Here is a 14,297-nt window from a genome sequence, read left to right as displayed (position 1 = left end):
ATCTACCGATACCAAACGTTTTTGTGTGAAGATAAAGCCCGCTCTACCAAGGTATTGCAGGGATGACCCGGTTTGATAAATACTGTTCTGTGGTTCGGGTATCCACAGTAGAGTGTTATAAGCCCTTACAAATTATTGTGTGCCCGTACTCGCAGAACAATGCAATCGCGCCCACAACGGCTTTGACAACGTTATATATCGGTCAAAGCAATAGAGATTGGCAGGCACGAATTAGAGGGGGGAGGCTGAATAGAAGAAGGGTGGAGTAATTGCATAAGTGCGCATTACAGACATGGAACCTTATAGTTAATAATGGAAAACTAGGTTTTGATGGAGGGGAGAAGATTAGTCGGGGTAGAGTAAAATCACCTATAGGGGCCATAAAATAGTTTCATCGGTACGGCTTGGAAAAGCTATTGCGCTTCCATCCGGCCAGGCTCCCTGTACTGCAGAATTCTCGCGCACCTGAACAGTTCTGTGCAGTACAGGTAGATTAAAGCGCAACATTGACTCGAAACATACCACGGAGCTTTGGCTAGCCATCGAAGTGACTGCAGCCAAGATGTATGGTTCAGCGTGACAGAAATGCAGCGTACGTTTATATACGGACGCATACCAAAACTAGGGCCAGCACATCGGGGCCTGCTTTATGTACTTCAAGAACTTGCGTATACTCCGAAATGTTCCGATGATGTCTGTCTGATTTTCAGTTTTCTGAGATGGCGTAGATAGTGATAAGTGCTATTGTTCTTAGCTATTGATTTGATTGTACTGAGAAAAAAAAAAAAAAGCTTAGGATGGACGATAATGCGGATTTGAGATTTGGCAGGAAGAGCAAGAAAACGAAGACTAAATTTTATTTCGAGATTCTAGTATTCTGTACATAGTTGACTGAAAATCCCTTAAAACATCTTGAGCAGTATGAAGTAATGCAAGTGAGCATTGACCTAAACATCTTGTTCCAAAACGATTAAACTATGCAAGTAAATAGCTCTCGCTTGTTTTTTTTTAGTTGTGAGACATCACACGCACACTAATTCGGGCCACGTTTCATTTCGTTCGCTCTCTAAAACAAAGGCGGGAGAGAAAAGGGTTTCTACTGGACATCTGGAAAAGCTGTCAGAAAAAAAGAAAAAAAATTTAAAGTCTTCGAAAGACATGTAGTATTGTACATATTCCTCGGCTACTTACTTAAGTTGCCTCAACTATATAGCTGTTCTGCGAGGATCAGGTTCGAGGGTCCAGAAAAAGAAGCGCCTGGATTGAATGAATGCAAATAGGAGTCCCTGTTCCCGTATCAGTCTCTAAGCCCGTGTCATCCGTGCCAGTTCTAAGTACAGCATTGACTTGAAACTCTTTTTGTTTTCCATTTACTTCTCTGTTTCTTTCAATGTCTTGAGATTTGTAGATATCGCATGGTAAATAAGAATTAATATTATGGACGCAAAACCAAATGTCAATGCGATTAAATATAACTGGCTATCGTTGATCATACTGTCTGATTTTTAATATGTGCTGAAGCGTGTTACCTCTTAAAAAGACGAATATATATATTTTCAAAAGTAATCAATTTGATGTATTTGGAGGTTATGACGTGTCTCGATCATCGAGAGATTTTGTCTACAGTTTTGGAAAGACTTCACAAAATCGAGCGCAATACTACAATTAACTAAAATGCAATGTCTCCCTTGGAAGAGCTATTATATAGATCGTTATTGCAATCGAAGGTATTTAACAGATGGGTAAAGCGGATTCATGGTAGGATAAATGGTATTAGGTATCAAGAGCCACCCGAGATAAGAGATTTCAGTTCATTTGTTCCTACCAAAGCTCAAAAGTTCAAAGCATTCAGGATCATATGGTTGGACGAAATGAAAAAGTCGATCGGACTTAGAAGGTAATGTACATCATTGTTATCCTTTGTGATAGTTGTGTATTACGTGTGCTATATATGTGCTAATTAGTTGATGTTTTAGAGGCAGGCTTTTTTCAACCCTTCTTAAAAAATGTATTGGATGCTTTCCTCATACTTTTCCTATTGGTCATTGAAACGTCGTCCTGTAATGCTAGTATAAGCTCCTGGTTTGAACCAAATTTGAAGTCATCTGCAATAATCTTTTGGTCATATTTCTTGATCAAATAAGGCTCGTCATCTCCTAAGAGAACTTTCTTTAGAGACCAGGTAATAAGATATGGACCGACCGATGTAACAATTGTTGTTTCCTTGGATGTTAGGCCAGTGTTAAAATGTGCCTTGGTGAACTCCAATACTGGCATCCTGGTTTGTTGTAAAATATAGGCTCCATGTTCTGGTTTTATTGACAATCTTCTTGGTGTGGGCTTTTTGTCCAGATCAAAATGTTTTCGGAATCCCAATGATCCATAGTTCTTTTGGTTTCGTCCAATCTTTGTATCTATCAATAAAACATAAGATTTGCAAGTTGCTAACAACCATCTACCATCATTCGAAACATCCAAACCCCTAATGGCTTCACCTAGAGATGGTAAAGCAGATTTTGCATTCAATCCAAGCTTATCGTACAATCTAATGTCACCTTTAGATGATCCAACTGCCAAATAACCTTGCTCGGTAGTAGTCAAGGTCAGGAAATCATTATTCTTGGTCTTGTAAGCTTTGTAAGTCTTATCGTTAACAATCTTATAGCCCAGTAGTCTTGGATCGATTCTAAATATGTCATTATTAGACAATCCAGTCAACGTTTGCTCATTGGTAAGTTGGGAGAATTTATCATTTGGACCAAAAGATACAACAGGTAAATCTTTTTTAACATTCCATTCTTCTACTATCTTACCTCTTGTCAAATCCATCTTATATAACTTTTCCTTATCGTGCTTCGAATTAGACATTATCATAACTTCATCTTGTTGATGTAACATTACTTTTTCTGGATTAATCCTCGAGCCTTTCAAGTCTTGCAAATTAGAAATTGTGGTCTTGTAGCTCAAGGAATTATCATCATTTCCAAATACCCCCAATTTGTTTCCTCTGACAACATAAGACCTATCATTTGCGAATCCAATCGACATATTACTATTTTTCTCTCGGTCTGACTTCCAAACTGAAAGGCCATTTTCATCTTCCTCGTCTTCATCTACTTCATCGTACAAGATCTTCTTCTTCGTTGGACCTCTAAGCTTTTTCTCAACTAATTTATTGATATCGTCTTCGTCATCGCTGCCAAGCATCTCCACATCGTCATCGTTCATTTTATTAACCTCTTCTTTTTCTTCATCATCGCTTATGAAAAGTGTAGAGAAAGCATCCATTACGTATTCTTTATCAGCAGCACTTGTTGATTTCCAAGCAGTCTTATTCAAAGATTCCCATAAAGCCTTCATAAAGACCGTTTGAAGATCATTAAGCTCATCAAAAGTTGAAAATTTCAAGAGCCAAGAATATGCAGAAATTTCTTCACCATTCACAACATAGTAATTAAAAACAAACGAAAAAAAGTCGTAATTGAAAGTAGGACTCATACTTTGAGTGATTTCAGTATTAAAGTTTATACGGTTAGAGTTCGTCGTAATCTCCAATACGTACCTCCAATCGCCGACTTGAATCACTTTAACAGTCGAAGATCCTGCTTTCGCTTGTAATTTAAAAATTCCAGACTCTGAATCAAACAAATGCAAATCAAATGATGATCTCTCGAAAACAGTTGTCCCTTTTGGGGAGAGATATGGCAGCGACAATTTGTCCGAAGCTGGATGTGAAGCCGAAATTCCAGTCGAGCCCTTCTTGTTCAAGTCCGCTTTCGTATTGGAAGGGAATAAAGAAGCGTCCGCATCGTGGAATTCATCGACAGAAGATTGATCGTTGTCTTCGTCATGTAACTCTTCTTCTTCCTCTTCCTCTTCCTCTTCTTCTTCGTCTTCGTCCTCATCATCCGTTTCAGAGTAGTTAAGAATGTTTGAACGGTCAAAGCTTCTCGTATTCAAACTAAATAAATCACCTTTTGATTTATGAGCGAATTCCTGCAAATCTTTTTTGCTAGCGGAAACAGAACTCTTATGATACTTCAGCTCATACAAGCATTTATACAATGCCAACTGAAATTCATCAATCTTACTGAACTTAATCTCTTCATCGACTATAAATTCAAAATTGTCCCCGAAATCTCCATTCAAATCACGCCACGATATTGCTTTACTGCTATCTTTCTTGTCGTAAAAATGGATCTCTAGCTCTTCGTTTATGGGAAATTGCCATTCATCTTTGAAGCCGCCTGTTCCTATATTAGATTCACTTAGACTATGCGCAGATTCGTGGACGTTGAAATCTTCATCTTCATCCGAATCGTCAAAACCACTTGTACCATGAGAATCTAACTCTCCCTCCTGAAATACCCTAGTGATACAAAGTTGATAGTAAAATAGAGAAGTCGTTTTCCTAATGGATGCAAATGCATCATTGTATAAGCATTCTAACTCACCTTTAGGTGAGTTGGGAGACCTTGTTAGAAATAGCTTTCCTGACGGTATCAGGGCAACTTCGTCTGTTGGTGACGTTCCGATGAATTTCTTGATAAAATTCATCACTATAAATTGGATGTGTAATATCACTCCAACTTATGTATTTTGGTTGCTTCACACGTCAAAGAATTTTTTTTAAGTGCTTCCTGTTGAATGATCGCTTTATTGAGGCGTTAGATTGTGTATGACTTTTTTTTTTGTTTACCCTAATTGTTATCTCAACAGAATGTTGATCTCGTGCAGTGGCACGTGCTCTTCCATTTTCCTTTCAGCTTATGATTCAACTATGGTGAGATGCTCATCACACATTTTCCTTAGAACGGCTGCAAGTCTTTTATCCTTATTCTTGAAGGAGAACCTTATAATGTCATGGTTTCGATCCGTTTTCTCATATGAAATGCTAAACATACTATCAAGTCAAAAGCGGTGGATTTCGAGCAAGAATTCAATTGAAGGAAAACTCAAGTGGAAAATATTGGAGAATGAAAAGCTCAAGGAAAAGGAAAAGCCTATGTGGGAGAAGCGACAAGAGAGTTTGAAGAAGCGTTACGGTGTATGGAACCCAACTAGAAGGCTTTCACGACAACAAATACAGGATGTCCGAGACTTGAAAGATCAGATGCCTCATATGAAGACGATCGATTTGGCTAATTTATTCAGAATATCACCAGAGGCTATTAGACGGGTTTTAAAGTCGAAGTGGGTTCCGAGTGACAAAAATGAAGAAGATATTATTAGACGGGGACAGCGAAGAAAGCTCCAAAATAAATCTAGAAAGCTTGAAGCCAGTGCTGACAATTCAAGTGCTAGGGCCAGTAGATATACTGATAAACTGAAGTACGAATCAAAAAGTAAGCGCCACGAATCGGATAAAACCCGGAAGGGAAAGAACTCAGCCGCCTTGAAAGAGAAGCCATACGTAAACAGTATAGGAGATATATTGGACTGAGAACGTAAAGGTGCTACTTGCAGCTCACGATATGTAATACTTCCCAAGACAGTTCTATATTCTTCGGTTGATTTATGGGTACATTTGAAATCCCTCCATTGGTAAATGAAACTTAACGAAGCTGTTTGAAATATACACGCAAGGATAGTTGATGAATAATGATCAATGTAAATAGTTTTTTGTATATAGATGCATATAGGCTCGTATCGGCTTATTTTACAGGCAAAATGGTAATAACAGGGGCTTAAATGCCTTCTGTAGAAGCAATTTAATTTGTTGTGACCCTCCTTCTTCTTTCATTTCATTTTTCAATCGTCGTAGATAAGTTACAAAAAAAAAGAGGTTACTTCATATAAAAATTAAAAATAAGTCCGAGGAAAAAGCTATTCCAACTCCACATATTACAAGTAATCATTCATTCCATTATTAAAGAAAGAAAACACTATTGAGGTTGTCAGCACTATATTCCAATATGTCAAGTGTTCCCATCCTTACAATTCCTGAATCGGCATATGATGCAAGCTCCTTTTCCTCACCTGTTCGTCGAAGATCAGTAATATTAGCATATATCTTTAAATTGGCACATGGCTCAACATTAGTGGCGCTTTTGACTTATGTTTTAGGATACTTCATTATCAAACCATTATTGGAGATCAAAGCAAAGCGTAGATTAGAATTATTAGAAAAATATAGGAGCAAAATAAGGGACTATTACATCAGTTTGATTGGCAAGGTCAAGTACATACCGATAGTAGCTATTAACAAGAAAGATGGCAGTGGAAAGTTTTACGCAGATGCAGTTTGCCAAACCCAAGAGTCATACTTGCAAGATAGTGTTCCAAAGTCCAAGGAAGAACAGGATGCCGATTTGGAAGAAAAGGATTCATTGTATCAACAGAGATTGTTGGCTCGATTGGCTATCCTCTCCAAGAGATTGGAAACTTGTACGAGCTATCTGATCTCTGAAATTCCTCATTATAAGATTGTTGACCAACTCGTCAAGGAATTCCAAAGAAAGTCTGATGTTGAATATTTCAACAGTGGTGAATTCCTTACCGTAGAAGTTGTTGAAGGAGACAAAAGGAAGAAAAAAGATTTGGCTCTGGAAGCAAAAAACGAAATCAGAAGCATAAAAGGATTGTATATGAGTGGAAAGGCTTGAAATCATATTGTAATTAAAGTACCTTCTTATAACAGAAGCGCTATTCGCCCTTTCTGTGCTTATTTCATAGGCAACTGTAATAAATCTCTACTTGGCTAATTTTACTATTTCACGAAGAATTTTATGGTGCTAGCAAGTGATCTCTATCAAAAGTGGTCCATTTACTGTTCCTGTGTAAAATATCGGAAATTCACTCTTAAATAGAAGAAGTCGACCTGGTTATACTTTCATATAAATTTGATAAGTAGCAATGGCGCCACCTGTAATTCGTGAAAGCGATGATGAGGATGGTTATTCTGAAAGAGAGACTTCATCTGTTAGATTAGGTAATGGTCGAGCAGCAAGGAAAGCAAATAATGTAAGCAAAAAGAAAGCTGATCATTCTGATGAATTGTCTGACATGACTGATAGAGAAGAAGAGGTCGATGATGAAGAGGATGAGGATGAAGAAGAGGATGAAGAACGAGATCGTACAAGTGATTTAGAAGATGCTCGAGATGATACCCCATTGAAAAGCCAACCTGATGAAGATGAAGACGACGAAGATGATGACGAAGATGAGGAGGAAGATGACGAAGAAGATGAAGAAGACGAGGAGGAAGAAGAAGATGTGCCTAGCGTGAGTGATGAGGAAGACAATTATAAATTGGAGGATCCTGATGAAATCGATGAGGATTTAGAGTTAAAGGAAGACGAGGATGAAGAATACGAAGATGAAGAGCAAAGGTCTTCATCCAAAAGAGTTGCTGCTGTTAGAGGAACTAACAAAGAAAAAACGGTAGCAACAAAACTGGCACCTACTGCTTCTAGACGAGAAACAAGAAAACGACAGCTACCTACATATAGGGATGAAGATACTGAGTCAGATAGCCCTAGGGGCCGACCTGGTCGTAAAGCACATCGAGTTCTTGAAGCACAACAAGGACCACTGGACTTAGATGAAGACCTTATCTTGACTGATGAAGAGCTGGAATATAATCCTCAGGCTAACCCAGACCCATCGAAAATGACTGAGCGCCAGCGGTCTCGTTTTTTGGAGGATATTGGACAGGGAGACGAGTTGCAGTCTCTTGAGAAGGTTTCCCAATCCATGAAGAAGGGTAGGCCCAAGAAAACTGAGACGGAAGAGCAAGTAGCTCTTCGAAAAGCTGAAAATGCAAGGAGAAGACACGATCATAAGCTCAAGCAATTGGAAGAGGAGAAAAGAGACACTTTGAACAAATTGTTAAAGCGGAGGGCATCCAAGACCAGGGAGCTGGATAGTAAAGAAGGAAGTGTAGACATTTCCAAGCACCCATTAAAGCCAAGGAGGCCAGAAATTGAACATCCTGCCTTGTTTCGCTATGTTAATAATACTACTAATTTGAAAGGTAACTCTGTATTAGCGTTTTATAGTAAGTAGAAAAATATATGGTGCTTATAAAGATGTGTACTGCCAAAGGACGATTGCGCGGGTTTTTCACCTGTAGCCCAGTTCACCAACTCAACGAAGGCAGATCAAGTCAGCCTCGAGATTGCTGGAAAAGCTACTTTGAAGTTTATAAGTAGCATTATCTTGTTATTTCATTGAATATTCATCTAAGTTTGAGAAATAAGGTGGCTTTTAATATTATTGGGACTTAGTCTAACCCCCCTAAAGATAAGGGACTTCTTTGAAAAAAAAAATAATTGCAATTTAGTGAATTGTCTGGGGCATTGCAGACTTCGCCGAAGAATCCATTGTAAGAGTATAGATAGAATTCAGTGCACTTGGGTATTTAGCTGACTGACATATGGCACTTTTTGAAGCCGCCTAAAAAATGAATGGAAATTTGAACATGATAAATATTCCTACTAACATGGCGACGAATAAAAATGCTTTTAAAAATGGGCAACAGCAGAATATATCCATGGTCAACCAAGGTTTAAATACTGGCCTACATGCCCTGCCCACTGGACAGCTGCTGCAACAATCTCAAGTGCAGCAGCAGCAGCGACAACCTAGAGCTAATCAAGATTGGGCGCAACCGCCTCAGACATTTAACCAAAATGCTGGACCGATGTCCTTTTCTCAAGACCAGGCTTTCTCTCCTACTAACCTTGTACCTAATTCCATGAATGGTCAAATGGGTAATATGGTTCGCATGAGTCAGCCACAGCTTTTAGCACAACAGATGCAAAGCCAACAACAAAGCCAGCAACAAAGACCAGCAATGCTGCGAGCTGCTACCTTTCAGCAAATTAGCCCAAATGCTCCTCAGTATGCTAGCAGCAAGTTCCACGCGGGTAATGCTGCAGTTTCTGCCCCTAATTCTGCTCCTTTGCCCAGTTCTGGAAATCCCACTATGGGCTCCAGAAATGGAACTCCTCGCATTGCAAGTAGACCACACCCCGGTCCGTTGACACCCCAAATCCAGGGACAACTTCATAATGGGACAGTAATGCAAAGGGCCATGCCTCAGCAGCAGCCAACCCCTCAGATCCCTCCACATCCTGCGCCACCACTTCCTCACCAACAACACAAGAGCATACTGATAGCCCAAATTCCTTTATCTGGTCAAACTCAACCCATGATGCAGGGCCAGCCAGTTGGACCTAATGTGGCTTTCGGTAAATCTCCTGATCAGGGTCAACTTCAAAATGAGTTGAACTCAAAAATTTTCAAAAGAAACTTGGGAAACGCTGCTGCTATGCGAATCTTGGAGTTAGTAGACTATATTTCGCAGGAATCCATAGAAAACTTGTCTAATATTGATTATTGGACTAGAATTATAAAACTCCATACATTACCGACTTTTATCTTTAGGTTCATGACAGCTCCTTCTGTGAAAGAGCTGAACTTAAGTAGTCATGACTTCCTCCATGGATTCAGTAGCTCATTGAATGAAATGCTGGATTATAACATGGAAGGTGACATTGGTTCTGTTGAAGGGTTGGAACACACCAAAAGTAAATCATCAAGGCAGTACGAATTGAATACTGTGACGACCCCAAGATTTCTTCTTGCTAACATTTTAGAGGGTAACTTAGCGAAGTTTCAGTTAAGCTTCCTGGGCCTAAAGTTTCAAGTATTGAATAATGGGTCTACTTTAATCTTCGGAACTGTGACCTCACATTATAGCTATAGAGATGGATCAATATCTCATGTAACTGGAAATTGCAAAATATTACTAAGTAGAGAATTCAAAATTGAGTGGATAGATTATCGATGTTTAAACAATAAGGAATCAGTCAGTTTTGATAGTCTTGAACGTCATTGGAAGACTTTCAAAGAATATCACCAAAATGACTTTAATGACCCTTCCAAAGATTTTCTTGAACACCTATATGGACAATTTGAAGCTTTGAAAACCAGTCAGAACTCAGGTATTAATCAAAATGCAATGAGAATAATGCAGATTAGTGACCATATGCTGCACTTAACATCTTTGATGAATTTTTCTGTGATGAACAACATTAACTCGCCCTTAAGGGCCCTAGAGCTATACTTCAGTAATAGTAATAATGATCATACTAATAATGTGATGCCTCAGAATAATGTCTCGACTTCTGCGTCTCCGCTTTCTCCAAAGAAAGGAGAAGATCAAATGATGGCAGGTAGGAAAAGAGGCTCGGTAGTAAGTATGGCAGGAAGTACACCAATGGCGACAGATACTATGAATGGAACAAATAAGCGCAGGAAGTGAGATTTAGAATACTCTACACTTGAATTTTTGTACTTAAAGTCATTGTATATTATTAATTGGCAATGTATTTAATAATCTATATACTAGATTATATTTACGGATATTTACTTTCATCTTTTTCAAACTTGTACGATAGCTTGATCGATCTTCATTTTAATATTCTAATTTTTTCTATATATATGAGAATATGTATTCATATTGAAATCGAGATAGTTAATAAAATAAAATGATAATTAGATGAAGAAAGCTTTGGTTCAGGAATCAAATGAACAGTCTGTCTCAATCAAGCTGAATGAAGGTTCAGAATCACATAGCCAAGAAGATGCAACAAATAGATCTTACATTAAAAAAGTCAGAGATGCTCGACTTTGCGATGTCAATGAAGTATCTGAGTCAAGAGAGCCTTTTGATGTCAGACCAAAAGAAGAGATCGGAACAACCGAACATGACATAACATCTATAGGAGAACAATCGCAAGACATATCGATAGTCTCTACTGACGAAGAGCTGCTTATTTCTCTGGATTCTGATAACCATATCTCAAGAACTGAAGAAGAACGCTCTCAAGAAGTTATTCTTTCCAATCTAGTAGATATGCTCCAATTTCCCCTTTCAGAAATCATAAGGCCAAAAGATTTGAAAGACTACGTTGGTCAGCAACATTTAGTTAACAAGGGGCCAATAGAGAATTTTGTAAGACTCGGATATCTTCCTTCTATGATTTTATATGGACCACCAGGGGTTGGTAAAACGACCATTGCTTCCATTTTAGCAAAAGAAGGACGTTATGTCCTACTTGAGTTATCAGCAACAGATACTACCATCGCAGAACTTAGACTGCTTTACGATATTATTAAACAAGAAAAGTCCAGAAGAGAAAGACTAAATATTGAACGTCTAAGGGTCGCCATTTTCATTGATGAAATTCATAGGCTCACTAAGGTTCAGCAGGATTTTTTACTTCCGTTTATCGAATCTGGAATTTTCTCGTTTATAGGTGCAACAACAGTAAACCCGAAGACTAGAATACGACCCGCAATTTTATCAAGATGTCAAAACTACCAACTTAAAGCTTTAACGCTGGAAGAAGTTAGGTTAGTCGTTCAAAGGGCTCTTGTTTATGAAAATATCAAGAGAAGGTTGCTTTATAGTTCAAACCCCCTACATTTGGATGATGAATGTTGCAATCTTATCGTTACTGAAGCAAATGGAGATACGAGGCAAGCAATTAATTTGGTTGAGCTAGTGAGCAATTATTATTTGGATCCGAAGCTTGATGGTTCCACAAATGGATCTGAAAAGTGCATCGTGGGTATAGAGTCATTGAGAGATGTTATTGGTTCAATAAGAAGCGTTCAATCTGGGCTTCGTGACATTGAAAGTATACCTTTATTTTTGGACCTATTTGATTCCATGAGACTTTTAGACAATACTGAGAGAATAAAAGAACCATCTCGACTGATGTCAAATAATTTTGAGCACCAATACTTATACACCAGTGATGATCAAGATGCTCGCTTGCTAGACAAGTTTCTCGAAGATATGAAGAAAAAAGGAGCTGAGGACGGTTTATATTCGAAAATTTCTAACACATCTATGACCCCAAATGTTCTGATCGAGAAACCATCAAACAACTCACTAATAATTAAAATAAAATTTTGTCAAACTGAGAGGAATCTAAGCTTGCCTTCATCGCCAGTACTAGATGTCGGTCATCCGCATTCGCTGGATCATTCCCTTTATCTGACAGATACTTCTGACTTCGACGATAGATATAGGCATAAAGAATCAACTTCCGATATTGAAGACAATCTTTTTCTTCAGAACTTCAAATCTACATATATTCCTGGTGATGATCAGGAATCGACGTATCTCAGGCAGATGCAGGTTTCAGATGACAGTGATCTCGAAAGTTTGCTGTTTGACAGCGACCCAATTGCATCAGTTTATGACCTTGACAGAGTTTCTAGAGAAGACTTTTTCGCCATGAGGTCATTAACTGCTGTTATTTCTTTATTAAATAGAGGTGAATCTCCGCTCTTTATTGGTAAAAAGCTCATCTTATTTGCGTGTCTTTATTTGGAGTCAAGTAATTCGCATCTTGGAGAAATTCTTGCCATGATAAAATCATTGAAGTATACTTCCTCTGATCCCGAGAAAGTCTTGGCCAATTGCATTGAGTCATTGGTTAGAGCTCCCAAGAAAGTCATGTCTTTGCAGAACGACCTTACTAAGCAGTTACGTGTTTTAAAATCATTTTGGCGGAATCAAGCTCCCAAATATATGTCCCAGAACAAAGAGATGCTACTCGATGATATACTTGAAAAGTTCGATATCTTGACAGACGATGAAACAATTGAGACATCCATAGAACGTGAGTCAAGTGTCACGTCTATTGGTTGTAAATTTGAAATTCGTAGTATTGATTCGAGCGAAGAATCTGACATATTTTTAGGTATTGCCTCGGATGAGGAGCCGAAGTTTTGAACTCATCATAATCTGGTCAATCTAAGAGTTTATGAAATACTGTGTTTTCTTTTATTCACTTCTAGAGTTATATTCTTGTACCTTTTCATTCACTATTCATACGTTCTTGGTGGTTCCTTTTAATAGACGCTTGCGACCTTCGATATATGGTATACAGTGTGTAGAAAGTATGAGCAATAGAAGATTAGTGGATGTTTTTCGTTGCTGAAGGATCAGCCCTTTTTTTATATTTCCCACATTTGCAGCCAAAAAGAAAAAAAATATATAATGCGAGACTAAAGATTAAGCAAATTTATTTTGAAATCAATATTCCTTTGTTTGTTCAAGGTTCTTTAAACAGGCAGAACTTATTTGTCATCGCTCTGCTTCAGTTTAGCAAGTTTTTCTTTTGAAAATTGAAGTTTGCGTCTTAACGGTTTTGAAGCATTTTCTGGTCGCAAAACAACACATTTAGCCGCCGCTGAGTTGATCCAAGACCCTATTGAAAAAAGAAAACCGAAGCTCTAAAATGTCCAATGACGTACAAGATAGACAAATTTCTACGACGGAATCGAATGATTCTGTCGCTGAAGGGGATAAAAGCAGTTTGTTATCTAGCACTCTAACTTTTGCAGTCAATGAAGTATTGATTTTGATAAACGCTGGATTAAAATTGTTAGTAAACTGGTTAATATTCAATATTCTCGTGCTATTCTCTCTTAGAAGTTATATTCAGAGATTTTGGAGCTATGGTGTCTACATTGTATTCTGTTGGTTAGAGTTGTTTGTGTTTTTGAATGTTTTTGCTATTCGTGTCGTCTACTTTATGACAGGTACTAAAGTAAAGCACGAGGAACCTCCTAGCACAGCTTACAACTCAAGGGGGATCCTAAGATTGAGAAAGATACATGAGAACTTTTGGAATAAGAAGAAAGTCATGTTTGCTAAGAATGCCGATTCCTTTTCGTCTTTTGCAAACATGTCTCCTGTGTCAAAGTTCCTTGACATTCCGTCTACAGACTTCGATGAAACACATAATACTCAAGGAATAGAGCCAGAAATCAGATCGAACTCGAAGCAGGTATTGCCAGATGTCTCAGAAGATCCTTTTTTGTATCAAAAGAACGAGAGTGAAGCCGAAGATGGTGCAGAACCCAAAATACAAGATGTAGATCCCGAGTCCCAAGAAGTAAAAGATAGTTACAAACATAGCTACTTCTTCCATAAGAGGCCAAAGAAGACTTCTGATACAGAATCGGTTCATTCAGGTGAACAGAACTTAGAAGAAAAGAAAATAGATGTTGACAAAGAATTTAGTCCTAAATCTAGAAAAAGACTTAGTCACATTTTCAACATCGCGAATGCTTCTACTCAGCTATGAACAGGATGTAGTATTCAATAAAAAAGATCCCAACTGGCACAGGCAGCAAGATCTTCAATGTACCTTTCTTAAAGAGGAAGGCTGATTCAATAAATTAGTATTTAATGAGAGCTTAACTATAGATTAAATTCGTTTACGGCTATATTACAGACGAATTTCTTTTTTGAATGCAAAATATGA

General features: G+C 38.1%; 9 protein-coding genes across 9 annotated transcripts; 7 read left to right on the top strand and 2 right to left on the bottom strand.

Annotated features, from left to right (window-relative positions):
* Positions 1–1,370: 1,370 nt before the first annotated feature.
* On the bottom strand, positions 1,371–1,493 carry PRCAT00004907001 (uncharacterized protein; the record flags this gene model as incomplete). The annotated part of the gene is made up of 1 exon (XM_062954936.1): positions 1,371–1,493. The coding sequence occupies one exon, from the start codon at positions 1,491–1,493 to the stop codon at positions 1,371–1,373; it is 123 nt and encodes a 40-aa protein (XP_062811589.1).
* A 186-nt stretch (positions 1,494–1,679) lies between these two features.
* Positions 1,680–1,901, top strand: PRCAT00004906001 (uncharacterized protein; the record flags this gene model as incomplete). Its single annotated transcript, XM_062954935.1, has 1 exon — positions 1,680–1,901. One exon carries the CDS (start codon positions 1,680–1,682, stop codon positions 1,899–1,901), a length of 222 nt encoding a protein of 73 aa, XP_062811588.1.
* Positions 1,902–1,989: 88 nt separating this feature from the next.
* VID27 (Vid27p) lies at positions 1,990–4,557 on the bottom strand (the record flags this gene model as incomplete). The annotated part of the gene is made up of 1 exon (XM_062954934.1): positions 1,990–4,557. One exon carries the CDS (start codon positions 4,555–4,557, stop codon positions 1,990–1,992), a length of 2,568 nt encoding a protein of 855 aa, XP_062811587.1.
* Positions 4,558–4,858: 301 nt separating this feature from the next.
* PRCAT00004904001 (uncharacterized protein) lies at positions 4,859–5,443 on the top strand (the record flags this gene model as incomplete). The annotated part of the gene is made up of 1 exon (XM_062954933.1): positions 4,859–5,443. The coding sequence occupies one exon, from the start codon at positions 4,859–4,861 to the stop codon at positions 5,441–5,443; it is 585 nt and encodes a 194-aa protein (XP_062811586.1).
* A 472-nt stretch (positions 5,444–5,915) lies between these two features.
* PEX17 (Pex17p) lies at positions 5,916–6,605 on the top strand (the record flags this gene model as incomplete). Its single annotated transcript, XM_062954931.1, has 1 exon — positions 5,916–6,605. One exon carries the CDS (start codon positions 5,916–5,918, stop codon positions 6,603–6,605), a length of 690 nt encoding a protein of 229 aa, XP_062811585.1.
* Positions 6,606–6,855: 250 nt separating this feature from the next.
* PRCAT00004902001 (uncharacterized protein) lies at positions 6,856–8,007 on the top strand (the record flags this gene model as incomplete). The annotated part of the gene is made up of 1 exon (XM_062954930.1): positions 6,856–8,007. One exon carries the CDS (start codon positions 6,856–6,858, stop codon positions 8,005–8,007), a length of 1,152 nt encoding a protein of 383 aa, XP_062811584.1.
* A 397-nt stretch (positions 8,008–8,404) lies between these two features.
* On the top strand, positions 8,405–10,270 carry MFG1 (Mfg1p; the record flags this gene model as incomplete). Its single annotated transcript, XM_062954929.1, has 1 exon — positions 8,405–10,270. The coding sequence occupies one exon, from the start codon at positions 8,405–8,407 to the stop codon at positions 10,268–10,270; it is 1,866 nt and encodes a 621-aa protein (XP_062811583.1).
* Positions 10,271–10,507: 237 nt separating this feature from the next.
* On the top strand, positions 10,508–12,757 carry PRCAT00004900001 (uncharacterized protein; the record flags this gene model as incomplete). The annotated part of the gene is made up of 1 exon (XM_062954928.1): positions 10,508–12,757. One exon carries the CDS (start codon positions 10,508–10,510, stop codon positions 12,755–12,757), a length of 2,250 nt encoding a protein of 749 aa, XP_062811582.1.
* Positions 12,758–13,265: 508 nt separating this feature from the next.
* PRCAT00004899001 (uncharacterized protein) lies at positions 13,266–14,117 on the top strand (the record flags this gene model as incomplete). Its single annotated transcript, XM_062954927.1, has 1 exon — positions 13,266–14,117. One exon carries the CDS (start codon positions 13,266–13,268, stop codon positions 14,115–14,117), a length of 852 nt encoding a protein of 283 aa, XP_062811581.1.
* Positions 14,118–14,297: the final 180 nt, after the last annotated feature.

This window comes from Priceomyces carsonii, assembly GCF_900007245.1.
Source record: "Priceomyces carsonii strain CBS4050 genome assembly, scaffold: Debaryomyces_carsonii_scaffold_5, whole genome shotgun sequence".
Classification (NCBI taxonomy): Eukaryota; Fungi; Ascomycota; class Pichiomycetes; order Serinales; family Debaryomycetaceae; genus Priceomyces; species Priceomyces carsonii.
The sequence above is the reverse complement of the archived record's forward strand: the minus strand, read 5'-3'. Positions and strand labels throughout refer to the sequence as shown.